Raw genomic sequence first — 15,849 nt, forward strand, 5'->3', positions numbered from 1 at the left:
TTAGCATAAGTTGTTGGTGCACATAGGTGAGCCTAGTTGTTGTAGGTTTTGTGCTTGACAAATTAATCGTTAGGTTTATTCCGCATTCGTTCAAGCCTAAACCGTAATTATTTTAAGCGCCTATTCACCCCCCCTGTAGGCGACATCCACGATCTTTCACCATCAAGTACACAGTCGAGATAGGCATTATGGTATCAGACATCACAAAGTGGGTTTGGACTGCCATTTATCTTACCACTGCAATTATTCATCGACATAATCAACGCCCTGAGATGCCATGAACTCATGCGTGAAGCAATTAGGCCCAAGAAGACTTTTGGGAATATCCATTGTTGACCAAGTTACCATCACCTCCACACTGGCCACACCAAGATTTAAAATGAAGGACCGACTTCCATGCTTTTCAACCAGGAAGATGGTGCATCGATGGATGTCCAACCCACCCTTCTGACTAACCTTCAGTTTTACAACCAGCTTAGCATCTTGTGCCACAGCAACCATGGCTCTGCTTAGCTCGGATGCCTCGGCAGCGATAACCCCATCAAACAGCTGGATTTTGCCACGTGCAACATAAGATGAGCTAGTGTAAGACCCTGCCAAACACAAGCTAAAGCAACTGCCCTTCTCAATTTCTGATATCCCAACCTGTACAATGGCCTACGAGGCACGTTCCAGAACTGCAAACTTTATGTCCACCGAGCCACCATCACCATCCATTCGTTGCGTGTTTACTCTAGCATGTCCTGAGATTCTGTCGTCGAATATGGCAACACCATCAATGCCTGTTGATCATCACCTTCTTCTCCTCCTCCTGTCTTAATCTTCAGACCGAACTCTATCAGCACCGGAGCTTGCATTCTGATGCCTCTCTTGGGGCCAAACATTTGTATAAAGCCTTCATGCTCGACCACCAAAGGATCATTTTTTGTACGGTTGAAGACGTAATTTCGCATGGGGTTCAAGAGATCTCTGACAGCCACGTATCCATACAACTGAACTGGGCCACTAACATATGAAGAAGTGTAAGCTAGCTTCAACGAGAATATCTACATCATGGTGTGATACACATGCCTTTTACAAACCCTCTAGTTCGGCATGCAACTGTCATAAGGCACTGTCATCATCATCGACTCCAGACAAGCTGATAGACAATAGAAATCATTCACTAGGTAATTAAACTTATTAACCTCTAACTTTCAACTGAAAATGGACAAAATAGATGGATACAAGCAAAGACTTGAAACCTTGATTTTTGTACTCATATATATGAGACCTAATGTTGTCTAAAACTATAACGTAGAACCAAAACATTAATATGATAACTACAAATACATCAACATGATAATACGGCAGTCCTAAAATTAGGATTAAAACTGCAATACTTCCTGTTGTTATTGTCAACTAATAAATTGATGGCTACAGAAAATGAAGGGAAGATATTGAACTTCTGCAGAGTGTTTTGTGTCGCGACAATGGGAGAATTCAAGCATATGTACATAAAATGTTCAGTTGCAAAAGGTGCCTTGAATATAGCTACATGTTTTTTATGTCAAAAACTAAAAACATACCACTGGTGACTTCTGTGAGTATGTGGGCTGTTCTATACACAACTATAAAGAGTCTAAAAGAATTAACCCAATTTAACTTGCAATGCATTACCAAGTATAACAAACAAGGGGAAGACAGTCCAGTAAAACACGACAATGCATGGACCTTGCCCGATTAAAAGTTTTTTTAATCAACAGAAACAAGTGATTGTAAATGTTCAGTAGATATTTTTTAAAGATCATAAACACACCTATTTTAAAATACCATTAAACGATCCGATTTTAGATATAGCATTAACAGGGAAATTTGGATCCGTACCATTGAAACAACACAAGTTTGGCAAAATACCATTGAAAGATTTGGTGTTAGATATAGAACAAGAGAGTGGTTCTTCTACACCCACTCTCGGTGCACCCACGATGCACCCATGCAAGAACACCCCGTTAGGAAATATCGCCTTCCATTTGGGCCTTTCATATGTTCCAGGCACACCACCAAGAAGCAACACACATTTGGGCCTCTTTCAAAACAAAATCAGCATAGTAAATTGTTTAAGTTGTACTCCCTCCGTCCCATAATATAAGAACGTTTTTGATATTAGTATAGTGTCAAAAACGTTCTTATATTATGAAACAGAGGGAGTATCTCATAAAGCACGAACTGTTCTTTGCCTCGCACAAAAGTTGTGTATTCCCAATTAAAAAAACGGACACGCTAAAGCCTCCACAGATGTTCCTGAACCCTCGCAATGGGAAGAACCACAAGACTTCATCTGCAATAGCCCACTCAAGCGATGGTGTGACAACCACAAGAATGGCACCTCTTTCTCCAATAAGCTCGGGTCCTACAACTAGAAGAATGTTATCTGTCTCACTGGAGAGTAAGCCGAAGGATTATTATCCAGAACAACAGTTGGTAGTTGGTACATGGTCAAATCTCTATGGCGTAAAACAATGGCCTTTTGTGCAGAACTATGTCAGATCTCTATTTGGCAACCATGCTACTATTATGCTAACAACCACAGCTGTGATGCTGTTATTGTGAACCATGTCAGAATTAAGTTTGCAAAAAAAAAAGTGGCAGCAGAAAAATACCACCTCTCAATATTAAAAAATGTCATTATCTTAAAAACTAAAACGTCATGCTGTTATAAATAAAAAATGTCATGCTATTTCCCTAAAAAATGCCATGCTCTTATTAATATCTATCATATCATTATAAAAAAACATCATCTCACTATTAAAAATGTTGTCATATTATAAACAAAAAATGGCATGCTCTTATATTAATAAAAACTGCCATGCCACTAAAAATAAAAAATGACATTAAAAATGTCATCATCTTAATGATAAAAGAATGCCATCATCATAATAATAAGAATGTCATCATACTTAATAAAATGGAATGCTCTTCTTAATAAAACCGCCATGTCGTTGAAAACAAAACTATCATCCTCTCAAACAAAAAATGTCACACTCACATAATAAAAAATGACATCCACTTATAATAAAACTACCCCGTGATAAAGTAAAAAAGGTATTTTATGGATGAAATAAAAACAAAAAACCTTCAAAAATATCATGTTGTATATAAATATACTCCCTCCGTCCCATAATATAAGAGCGCTTTTTACACTAGTGTAGTGTAAAAAACGCTCTTATATTATGTGACAGAGGGAGTAAGTTTTAACACAATTGTTCACGAACTGGTGGTGGAAAGAAAGGTAAAATGGGAACCTTACGTTCTTTTTAAGTAGTAGAGATATTGATACTCGGTGGCTTGAACTTAGTGCAGATTAATATAATGGTTGTGTGCATCACATGATGCAGAGAATGAGTACTCCCTTTTCGAAAGAAAATAGGAAAAATTGCCATGGCTAAACATTTGGTCTCTGCTTAAATGGTTGCCGATTTTTTGGCATGCCAAAATGTCTCTTTGTCAACCACAATTCATTTTTCTTGTCATCTTTGGCTAGGGTATCTCGTGCCTCCCGCTGGTGCCACCGTCGGTCTACCTCGCCTCCTATGGTCTTAGGGCCATGGAAGCGCGGTGGATCCCGACCCTTGCATGCGAAAGGCTTCGTGTTTCATGTTTTTTTGAATTTTGTTAGGCATCATGTCTTGCTTAAAGAGGCGATGCGGCGACGGCTCTCTAAGCATGTAATAAGGTTCTTTCCGTCTAGTCCCCGTTTCGGTGGTGTTTCTAGCATTGTCAGAGAGCGTGTGGAGGTTTGTTCCCGGTGGATCTCGGGGGATTCGGTCGGCGTTTGTGTTTGGTGGATCCATTTGGATCATGTCTTTGTTCGTCCGTGTTCGTGTGTCTACAGGTTGGATCCTTCCGATCTACGCTTCCCTTCATTTGTGGCGGTTGTTGTTCTGGTGCGCTAGTCCTATGGGGCCTTAGCAGTTAGCACGACGACTTCTTGACTGTCTACTATGATACGGTTTGCCCAGCTCTATGAGGGAGGCCGTAGACGGCGGCGCGCCTTCGGCTCGCTTTATTGTTTGTAGTCGTCGCTAGATGGTCTACGGATCTGGATGTATTTTTTTATTTCTCGTGTTTTTGTACTATCTTGACCGCTAATGAATAGATCGGAAGCCTTTCTGGCAAAAAAACTCATGGGTAGACAAACTAGAAAAATATTTTGGCTAGCCAAAAAGTACTTTGTGTCCAGGCTAGCTAAAAATTTATAAGGCAATTATTAGTAAAACAAAATTTATACCTTAATAATAAATGAGCTATTGCTCTGGTCATACGTCACAAAAATTACCCTCAATGTTACAAAATATTACCCACCAATGCAATCTATAAGTGATAAAAATGTTTCCCATGGAGGAATCCCCCACCTGGGCCGGCCCATGCAGTAGGGACCTCTTATACTGCGATTTGCACGCTAGGAGAAGATGCAGCGTGCCCGTTTGGGTCGGCCCAAGTCTGGGCGGTCTGTTTTTTAATTTTTTTCCTTTTCTTTTTCTTTTTTGTTTTTTCCTACTTTAAATAATTTGGGACTTCAAAAAAGTTTCAAAAATTAAAAATGGGAATTTATAATAAAATGTTTAATAAATCATAAAATATTCATGATTTTGCAAAAAGATGTTTGCTTATTCAAAAAATGTCCAAAATTTTGAAAAAAATGTTCATACTGTTTTTTAAAGTTTGTGTATTGATTTTTTAATGAAATTGAACAAAATTTTAAAAATTAGAAAAAATGTTCTTAATGGTAAAATATACTAAAAATTCAAAGATGTTCATGAATTACAAAATAGTTTGCCTATTCATAAAATGTTCGCTGATTCAAAAAATTCTCATGCATTTAAAAATGTTTGTTAAATTAAAAAAATGTTCATGAATTCCAAAAATCGTTCCATCAATTTCCAGGAAAAATGTTTGTCGATTGTAGAAATGTTCACCGATTGAAGAAAATTGTTTTAAAAAATGTTCACAATTTAAAAAAAAATGTTTGCAAATAGTAAAAAAAATATTCATGAAGTAAAAAGACATGTTCTTGATTTTGGAGAATGTTAAAAATTTGTAAAAGTGTTCACAAATTTGAATAATGTTCATGATTTCAAATATGTGCACGAGTTTTAAAAAAATGTTCATGATTTCGCGAAATTGAGAGTGATAGTGTTTCTCGGTGATGCAGCAAAATGTGGTTATGGCCATTGGAGATTATGATTTTTTAATTTTTCGTTGCAACGCACGGGCCCTTTTGCTAGTATATCTAATGTCTGCAACAGACCATGGAAAACATGTTAAAGAGCACTTTTGGTAAGACAAAAGGCCATAGCCCAAGTACTGCATAGCCCTGCTTTATGTTATAGAGCAAACACCACCAACAGGGTACATCCAACAGCCACGTATAAGTTCAAGCCATGTGAATGAAGAGGCATGGCACACTATGGGCAGCCAAGAGGACAGCCAATGCCAGCAGGTCGACCTGCCGCTATGACATTAGCTGTCTAACGACCACACGAGCAAATGCCAAATAATTCCTAAAACTAGTAGCACTCAAATTTGCACATAAATCTCAAGACAAACAAAGCAAAGAGTGCAACAATTTTTTTTTTTGAAACGGAGGCAAAAGAATTGCCTCATCGATTAATTAAGAAGAAGAGAATTGCCCAATTAATTTATGGAAAACCGGGCGAAAACCGATACAAACAAACTCACTCAACACGAAGCACCACGGCCACACAGATGGCCCGCCAAGTGCTCCCAACACCCAACAAGCACAACCCTCAACACTTCTACAATGCAACGGAACCCGGGGTGAGAAAACGGCAATGATGACTCAAAATACCAAGGCCACGCTGACAACACGAGAAACCGAGCACAATCCATCATGACATCACGGATGCCTTCCCTCTCGCATCGTCAACCATAGGAACCTCCAGCTGCTCACTTGACAAAGGTGAATCTTGACCCTCGCTCGAGGTCGTCGACGTGTCCACCTTCATATGATCCACTGATAAACTCAGACATAGCTCCCTAAGCTCGGGCATGACCTGCAGTACCGGAGCCACAAGCATGGCAATGGACTCGCCCTTAGTGGAAGACAACATAGGATGGGAGGTAGGCATCGAGGATGAATTGTCTCCAACACGAGGGGAGAAGGAGCCATATAACTCCGCCCCCCTCTCCTTCGCGGAGCAAACACCGGCCGCACAAGGAGAGTGCGGCGTCAGAGAGGTCTGCAACATAGCCGGCGCAAGGGAGAGTCTACTCAGAGCAGCCTCCGCTCGCTCTAAAAAGCTCCCAACACGCGCCAGACAACCTTGCAGCAACGCGGTCTGATCAGCCAAAGCGGACTGCAACATCAGCTCCGATGAGGTTGGTGAGCCAACGGTACCAGAGACGACAGACGCCCAAAACCCACGATGAAGCGCCTTGGATGTGAGTGCGGATCTCATCGGACCCTCACATGAAGCAAGAGCAGGACGATGCACGACGTCGAGCTGCGACACGAGCGGCACATCATTGCATGGCAGTGAGCTTAGAGGACGCCATGGGTTGCAACATCCACGCGCACGATGACCGTTCTTCAAACAACGGGAGCACCGCAACGGCTCTTTGCAAACAGCCGCGCGATGACCATGAGCAAAGCATCTATAACATCTACCGCGAAGCCAAGTAGGGATGGGACGAGGAGCCATTGTCGAGGAAGGCGATGAAGTCGGACGACGCGGGCCGCGCCGTGGTAGCACCTCCTGCCAACCCTCATTTGTGTCTGCGTCATGCCCCACGCACATCCCTCCAGAATCGAGGGCCTTGGTGGCAGCCTGCGGTGTCTGGGGAGCCAACTCCTCTTCGTCATCTTCATCTTCATCGTCGTCAGCAGCGGAGGCCCACAACACCGCCCGTGGAGGCAGCGTCACGGCCATTTCCTCTTCACAGCCTACGTCGTCCCCATTGACAGAGGCAACAGGGGCCGGCAGCAACACATCTGAGGCGGCATCGGCAAGGACAGGGGAGCCAGGCGTTGGGGCCGAAGCAGTTGTCGACACAGTCTCCGAACAGGGCGTGCACGCAGCCTTAAGACCCCCGTCCTCCCTCCTGAACCTGGAAGCTGGGGGCAGCGGCCGCGGTCGAGGGAGAACACCGGCGACCGGGGTAGTGCCTGCAGCCTGAGCGCACGACGCAGACGGCGCAAGGACGACGGGTGCAGCAGCCGGAGACGCCGATGGAGTGGTGGCCGCCGCGGAGGCTCGGGCGAGCAGCATTGCCGGGCGAACCGAGAGACGGGGCGCCGCCGAGACTGGCGTGGGAGAGATCTTCGCGGGGTACCCGGATCCGGTTACGGCGGCCGCAACGGAGGACAGAGGCCGGAGATCCGGGCGACGGCGGCGCCCGCCCAGCCGCAACTTGCGCGGACGCGAGAGCGCCATCCCTTCCCAACGCATGACGCCGAGCCGAGCCGAGCCTAGCAGAAGAGAGAGGGCGAGCAGGGGACTCCGGATCTGGCCTGGGCAGCTGCACAGATCGAGGCGCCGCCGCCGGGGGCGCTCACCCGACGCGGGTGCTGTCGCGGGAGCTCATCCCTTGGGATTGTAAAATTCAGTCGTAAACTGTTGAAACTTTAGTGCAACAATTTTTCATGACACCACAAACTGGTGTTATTTCACATTCGCATGGGTAGGTTTCAGAGCACTTGAATACGCTATCAAGTACACAACTGAGATCGACATTATGGTATTAGACATCACAGAGTGGGTTAGGAGTGCTAGTTTTCTTACAAGTGAATTATCAATCGTCAAACTCAATGCCATCAGATGCCTGGAACTCGTACCTAAAGCAATTAGGCCCAAGAAGATTGTAGGGAATATCCATAGTTGACCAAGTTACCATCACCTCCACAGTGGCCAAACCAAAATAGAAAGGCAAGCTTTGAGTACCATGTTTTTCAACCCGGAAAGCATCGCATCGATACATGTCCGGCCCACCCTTCTGACTGAGCTTCAATGTTACAACCAACTTTGCATCTTGCGCCATAGCAACCACGGCCCTGGTTAGCTCAGATGTCTCGGCGGCGATAACCCCATCAAACAGCTGGATTTTGCCACGTGCAGCATAAGATGGGCTAGTGTAAGACCCTACCAAACACAGGCTTAAGCAACTGTCCTGCTTAATTTCTGATATGCCAACCTGTATGGTGGCCTCCGAGGCTTGTTCCAGAAGTGCAAACGTTATGTCCATTGAGCCACAATCACCATCCAATCGTCGTGTGATTACCCTAGCGTGGCTTGTGCCTCTGTCGCTGAATTGGGCAACACCATCAATGAGCTCTAGATCACCACCTTCTTCTCCTCCTGTCTTAATCTTCAGGTCAAACTCAATTACCACAGTAGCGTGCATTCTGATACCTCTCTTAGGGCCAGACATCTGTATGAGGCCATCATGCCCCACAATGAAAGGATCATCTCTTGTACGGTTGAAGACATAGTTGCGCATAGGGTTCAACAGATCTCTGACAGCCACGTAGCCATACAACTCAACTGGGTCACCAACATACGATGTGTTAGCTAGCTTCAGCGAGAATATCTGCATCATGGCGCAATATGAATGCCTTCCACAGACCCTCCAGTTAGGCATGCAACTGTCATAAGGCACAGTCATCATTGGCTCCAGACAAGCTGATCGACAACAATAGAAATCATTCAGTACATGATTAAAACAATTAACCTCCAGCTTTCAACTGAGACAAAATAGATTGATACAAACAAATATTACGAATCATGATTTTCGTACTCATACATATGAGACCTAATGATGTCTAAAATTATAATGTAGGACTGAAACATAAATATGGCAATTACGAATATTAACATAATAATACAGCAGTCATAAATTTGGATAAAAACCATAATGTTAAGCATAGCCTACTTAAGCATGGCAAAATTCCTATTGTTACGGCCATCTAATAAATTGTTGGCTACAGAAAATGAGTGGAAAATACTGAACTTGTGTAGTGTGCTTCGTGGGATGAGAATGAGAGAGTATGTACACTAAATGTCTAGTTGCAAAAGTTGCTTCACATATAGCTAATTATGACTTTTTTTTTATGTACCATTGGTGAATTTTGCAAGTACATGGCATGTTCTAGAATATGCAGCAGCTGTATGAAAACAGCGGATCATGATTAATTTAAACGGGCTTGGAACTGGGACATCGTCTTGCGCATATAATCTAAAGAATGAACTGAATTTAACTTGCAAAAAATTACCAAGTAAAATAAACAACAACACGAGGATCCATCGATCTTGTGCATCTAAATATTTTTAATCAACAGAAACAAGTGATTGTAAATGATCAGTAGACATTTTTTAGATCATACAACACACATATTTTAACTTTAGATATACCATTAACAGGGGAAAATTGCATCTGTACCGTTAAAATAACACCATTTTGGCAAAATATTACTGAAAGACCTGACTTCAGATATATAGCATTGAGAAGAACACTGTCAAAATAGACGATTCCGTTTGGGCCTTCCATATGTTTTTGTCCATTGCCTCCATGGACGTCCCTGCCATGTTAACCCCTGACCTACACTACGCCCAGACCGAAAGGCATGCACAAGGGTCAGCCCAACAAATGACCCCCCCCCCCCCCCCCCCCCCACCACGGAGAAACAACACGCAAAGGGAAAGGAGGGGAGAGAACCAAGTTGTTAAGTTCTGTCTCATCATCAAGTAGAAATGTTCCTTGCCTAACCCAAGTGTGGTCTTAATAAAGTTATAAAAGAAAATCCAGAGGCGCTAAAGTCTCCACGGATGTTGCTGAACCCTCGCAATGGGAAGAACAACAAGACTTCATCTGCAATAGCTCACTCAAGCCCAGGTGTGACACTAGAAGAATGGCACGTATTTCTATAATAAGTTCAGATTCTAGAACTAGAAAGAATGCTATCCATCTCATCTGAAGGAATAAACCGAAGGCTTATTATCAAGAATTATAGTTGGTACTTGGTACATGGGCAAATCTCTCTGGTGTAAAACTATGTCAGATCTCTATTTGGCAACCATGCTACTATTATGCGAACAACCCCTGTTGTGATGTTGTTGCTGTGAACCATGTCAGAATTAAGCAACTGTGTTGCTATTATACTGAATGACAGCATTTAAATGTTCCTTGTGTGTTGAATCCAGTTGAAAATGTCGTAGTTAATGGCAGGATAACAGATATGGAAGATCGCAAAATGATGTGTTCTTTTGATGGCAAAAATCTGAAGTTGGCATTTTGCCAAAGTTGTGCTCTTGTAAGTGTTCAGATCGAGAAACCACATAAAGAGGTGCCCTTTAGGGATTTGGTAATACTAAAATCACCTATATGAGCTAACCTAAGATTCGACAATTGAAATGGAAAAAAATCAAAAAAAAATTGAGATGGAAAGAGTTGCGTACTCTCACTGGTATCATAGAGACGGTAAACTTTAGCCCAATAACCGTCGCTTCTGTAGATGGATCCATCGCCATGCTTCAATTTCCAAAGCAGTTCAGCACGCACGACGCCGTCGAGGGGACGCCCGTCGGCGCCCAAGGGTACTCTGCTCTGGGGAGCCGTCGACGATGCAACCGCCTCTGCGCCGCCTCTCTCCATCCTACTTCTCCTCTCTTCGTTTGGATCCTCGCAACCTCGCGGAGTCATAGACGATGAGACGGCTTGTGCGCCACCGCTCTCCATCCTTCCCTTCTCTTCGAAGGGGTTGCCGCCGCCCAAGGTCATTCCGCTCCTCGGAGCCATCGACGACCCGGCCTCTTGGGCGCCGCCGCTCCCCATCTCTTTTTTCCCCCTTCGACTGGATTTTGGCATTGGTCAGGGCATCTCCAGCCGAGAAAATCGACTATTTGCCACTTTCAATATCGGGTTTCGCAAAACTGTCACTCTCAACATTGGCTTTGTAAAAATGCCACCCAGTTCGTGTGCATTTTGATTACCATGCCATTTTTCCTTTTTCAATTACTTTTCTTTTTCTTTTCAATTTTCTGGCACCTGAAAGGACCAAAGTACCCTTGTCTCTTTCTACCTTATCCAATCTGTTTGTGGTCTGGTCTGTACCGGATTGCTCTGAGGCTAGCTTGTTCTTGTCGTCATGGTCGCTCGTCGTCGTACCTCGTTGATGCCCGCGCGAGCTACCCAACTCGCCGCCCTAGCTTGACCACGCCTGAGCGAGAACTGCAGGTCGCCGCAGGTGCTCGCCCATGGCTGCGCGCGCCGCTGCAACTCGCCCTCGTCACTGCAGCTCTCCGCCGGCGCTCATCCATGTCTACACACGCCGGCACAGTTCGCCCTCGCGTCGCGAATGCTTACGCGTGCCAGCGCAGTTCGCCGTGGGTGCTCGCCCCCTTGCGGATGCTTGCGCGCACTCGCTGCGGGTGCTCACCTATGCCTGCGCGCGACAGCACAGCTCGCCCTCCCCTGCGTGTGTTGGCGCAGCTCGCCCCGCGACATGCCTGAGAAGTGGGTGGTGCTGAACATCAGCATCAGTGGCATGATGGCAGCAGCCGCTGGAGGAGATGGATGCGTGTCAAGTTCTGACGGTGTTGAATGCAAGCAACCTTTAAATGACGTTTGCTGTAACCTTTAGTTGATGTTGGATTGCAACTTGGCAATTACATCAAGAATATCATGTCATGTTTAATTTCATGTCCAGAATCAACTGAGCAACAATACGACAAATAAATAATGCCGCAAATTTCAGTCCATAAGCTACTTGCCACAATGTTTTCTTTTGCACTTACTGTAGCTTATTCAGAGACAAGAAATGAAATTGTGACTAGAAAAAGTATGCAAACCTCAAATTTTAGTACATTAGCAAGGGAGAGACATATAGACACTTCAACCATGATTGGTAGATGAATATGAAATGTGTTCACTTCTCACAAAATAAAGTGATGAGTTCACATAATAAGTTCACAGCTCAAAAAATATATGAGCTCACAACTCAGAGAAATGTGTTCACTTCATGCAACTTTTTCTGTAATTCTTTAGCACCCATACTGGGTGAATCTCTAAGGATACTCACAGCCTTGCTAGCAACCCAGTTCTGAGATGGTGTTATGGTCTTCACCCTGCTGCTTGAAATACAATCATGTTGATCAACTAAGACCGTGACCTCCACATATACAGTTTTAGAAGGAATGGATGTTAGATAGTAAAATAGGACAGACATACGCACATACGTAATTTATAATTAATAAATGGAGGTTAGACAGTTATCCATATTTCACCTTTATAGTACATTTGTCATCCTGTAGGCCGCCAACAATTCTCCAAGGGCAATCTTCACTTGACTTGCAGAACCCTCTAAATCTCTTCTTATCTGACTTCTTCGTGCCTAGATCAAACTCTTCATTGATGGCAAATTGTCTTACTGCTAACCTGAATTCCTTCATTGATGGATACATAGTGCCAAGGTCCATTTTTGGCTGGTCTTTATCATATGTAATCACTACTTCATTTGGTATGGCATCACTAACAGGAATGGCAGCACCTTCATTATCGGTCCCCTGCTCAACCATTCTACGACGCTTTGGTTCAGTCTTACATTTTTTCTCTTCCTTGTCATCCTTCAAGCCCAAAATCTCACATAGTTGATTCTCACTCACTAGTTCAATTCTACCTTCATCATCATGTGTTACTATTTGTAAGTTATCCCAGTCAACTTCTATGATAGGTGGTGTTGGTTGTACAGTTGAAGAAGCCTCAACCAATAAATATGGATTATCAGTACTAGTACTGCTACCAAGCGCGACCTCCGAATCATGCCTATTCCAGACAATTAGGAAAACATGAACACAAGACTGAGTTAGTGATCAGACTTCTACAATGCATGTATCTAGCTCAACTTAAAGACAATGCAAAAAATATGTGTAATCATCCTCTAGTTCCTCAACATAATTTACTACTTCCCTTCGTAATTAAGTTTACATTCGCTTCTGTTGTAAATTGACAGCCTATCACTGCCACCAGGATAACAATGAAAAAACTACCTCTGTTTAATTAATGCTTACATTATGAGCGCTACTTCTGTTGTAAATTCTTCTCAATAAGATGGTATATCATCATTCGGATTTATACATCAATGGTTATCTACAGGGAGTAGATGAGGGATGATGAATGTGCTTCCCACAGATTCCATACGTCACATGAGGAGCTTTGTTGAACTGGAATCAAACAAACAAACCAAGGGAAAGATAAAACATAATACCGTCCAGAAAGATTGGGTTCCATGTCGCCACTGCGGTACTGGGTGACGGGCAGCACGCGACGCCGCGGAGATTGGCGGCACGCGGCGTTGAGGCAATCAGCGGCGTCGCGACGTCCAGGAGATGGGGGCGGCGTCCAGCGATTGACCCAAGAAGTCCTGGCGGCCAGGGATGCGGCAAGCACGGTATTCACGGCGGGCAGCACGCACTCGTCCGCTTCAAGTGCTGATCTGATGCCAAAGTACGTGAAGATAGCTATAGGGGTACTTCGGTCCTTTCAGGTGCCAGAAAATGGAAAAGAAAAATAAAAGCAATGAAAAAAGAAAAAATGGCATGGTAATCAAAGGGCACACGAACTCGGTGGCATTTTTGCGAAGGCAATGTTCAGAGTGGCAGTTTTGCGAAGCCCGATATTGAAAATGGCAAATAGCCGATTTTCTCTCTCCAGCAGCAGATAAAAAATCACACCGACCAAAAAAACTTCTTTTCTGTTTTGAAAGGAAAACGAAACATTTTTAGGAAAAAAAACCCAACTGTTGTCACGACCAAAAAATTTCACAAGCCCCCTAAAAATATCACAAGTGATACATATTTGGGTCACCACTAGCAGCCGACCAAAAAACCACAAAATGATGGCATCAAGACCAATCACCGCTTGGTGAATTTTCATCGTCAATGTGCCGCCGTGCATTGCCAGCCGGCCAGAAGCACGCGTGCCTGGCATGTCACATGCCCGGTCCGACACGCGTGTTTGGGACCGTGTCTGGACCGCGAGGCGAGGCCCACGTGCCGACACTGCACGACCCTTTTTTATTACTTTTTAACAACAAAATTTGGGGTAAATTAGGTTACACCGCTATGTCTCCTACCTCTTGTGTATGTTCTATTTAGCCTAATAGTCCCCTAAAAAAATTAGCCTAGTAGCCTAGCACGATTGTAGAAAATTGCCCTAGTTTTCGGACTGTTTTTTTGACTTTGATTGATCTAGGCTATGGTAGGGTGTTTTTTCAAGAAGAAACAGAACCAAATAATGATGCATATGAAGGTGCCCATTAGGCGGAGGCAAAGTCTGTCAAATGTCACTGCAGCTAGTCTTTTGAAGTCTTCTATTCACAAAGAAATTAATTTGGATGAGTTGCCTTATGACCCCGCTGATCGGAAGAGAATTTTTCAAAGTACACAAGAAATCCCAATAAGCAATATGGGATAAGACGCAAATTTTTAACAAGGGAATCTTATAGGCCACCACTTAATTTTGATTATCCGCAGAGGGAGATTGGAGATACTCAACGGTGATTTAATCCATTGGTTTGATGAATATGGTCGTTGGCTTGAGTATAGTGACAAAGTGCATAAGGCCTTCCGTTGTGTTGCTACCTTTTCAAAGATTACAACAAGGGACAAGCTGGTAGTGGTGCATTTGCAGTTAACAGCTGGAACAAAAATTAGTACTATCAAGTTATCACAACGAGTCAATGAGCGAATCCAATGGCCAAATTTTCTTGCTCCGCCCCTCGCTAGATGGTTTTTTCTCTGTCTTTAATCTTCAATACAATGTTCTCCTCGATGTTAGGAGTTCTATCCGATGTAATCTTCTTTTGCGGTGTGTTTGTTGGGATCCGATGAATTGTGAGTTTATGATTTGAATATCCTTGAGAAGTAATTGAGTCTTTTTTGAACTTTATCATGCATGCTTTTTATAGCTTTATATTTTTCTCCGATCTATCCGTTTGGTTTGGCCAACTAGATTGATTTATCTTCAGTGGAAGGGTGATTTGTGATGAATTCAATCTTGCGGTGCTCCATCCCATTGACAGAAAGGGACAAGACATGCATTTGTATTGTTGTCATTAAGGGTAAAACGACGGGGTTTATTCATATTAGTTTAGTTTACTTTGTCTATATCATGTCATCTTGCTTAAGGCGTTACTCAGTTTTTATGAACTTAATACCATAGATGCATGCTGGATAGCGGTCGATTGGTGGAGTAATAGTAGTAGATGCACACAGGAGTCGGTCTACTTGTCTCGGATGTTATGCCTATATACATTATCATTGCCTTGAATATCGTCATAACTATGCGATTTTCTATCAACTGCCCAACAGTAATTTGTTCACCCACCGTATGTTATGTGTTCGGGAGAGAAGGCTCTAGTGAAAACTATGGCCCCCGGGTCTACTTTAATCATATATAAAAAATCCAACATACCTTTGCTGCAATTTTATTTCTTTTGTTTTTTTCTATCTACCACTACGAGATTTGATCCTTATAATTAACGAGTTCAAGGGGATTGACAACCCTCTTGCCCGTGTTGGGTGTAAGTATTTGCTTTTGTGTGTGCCGGTGTTGTTCACGAAGCTTTGCGTGATTCTCCTATTGGTTCGGTAAAGCTTGGTTCTCACCGAGGGAAATACTTATCTCTATAGTACTGCATCTCATCTCCTCTTCGGGGAAAGTCCCAACGCAGCTCAGAAGTAGCAATCACGTTTTCTGGGTCTTAGGATATCGTTTAGTGTAACAATACTCCTAAAACAACATTGGGATTATGACATTGGGAGAACGATTATATTGAATCGACCTAAACTTATT

General features: G+C 43.4%; 1 protein-coding gene and 1 pseudogene across 2 annotated transcripts; both read right to left on the minus strand.

Moving 5' to 3' along the window:
• Window positions 1-218: 218 nt before the first annotated feature.
• LOC109756675 (uncharacterized) lies at window positions 219-7,436 on the minus strand (annotated as a pseudogene).
• A 203-nt stretch (window positions 7,437-7,639) lies between these two features.
• LOC109756676 (uncharacterized) lies at window positions 7,640-10,942 on the minus strand. Of its 2 annotated transcripts, none has more exons than XM_020315522.4 (2): window positions 10,461-10,942; window positions 7,640-8,681 (listed from the first exon to the last, which is right to left on the minus strand). In XM_020315522.4, exons 1-2 carry the CDS (start codon window positions 10,861-10,863, stop codon window positions 7,795-7,797), a joined length of 1,290 nt encoding a protein of 429 aa, XP_020171111.1. In that variant the 5' UTR covers window positions 10,864-10,942; the 3' UTR covers window positions 7,640-7,794. The 2 variants fall into 2 exon arrangements, with proteins under 2 accessions (XP_020171111.1, XP_020171110.1); XM_020315521.4 differs by having other exon boundaries at window positions 10,455-10,939.
• Window positions 10,943-15,849: the final 4,907 nt, after the last annotated feature.

The sequence above is a fragment of the Aegilops tauschii genome, chromosome 3, assembly GCF_002575655.3.
Source record: "Aegilops tauschii subsp. strangulata cultivar AL8/78 chromosome 3, Aet v6.0, whole genome shotgun sequence".
Classification (NCBI taxonomy): Eukaryota; Viridiplantae; Streptophyta; class Magnoliopsida; order Poales; family Poaceae; genus Aegilops; species Aegilops tauschii.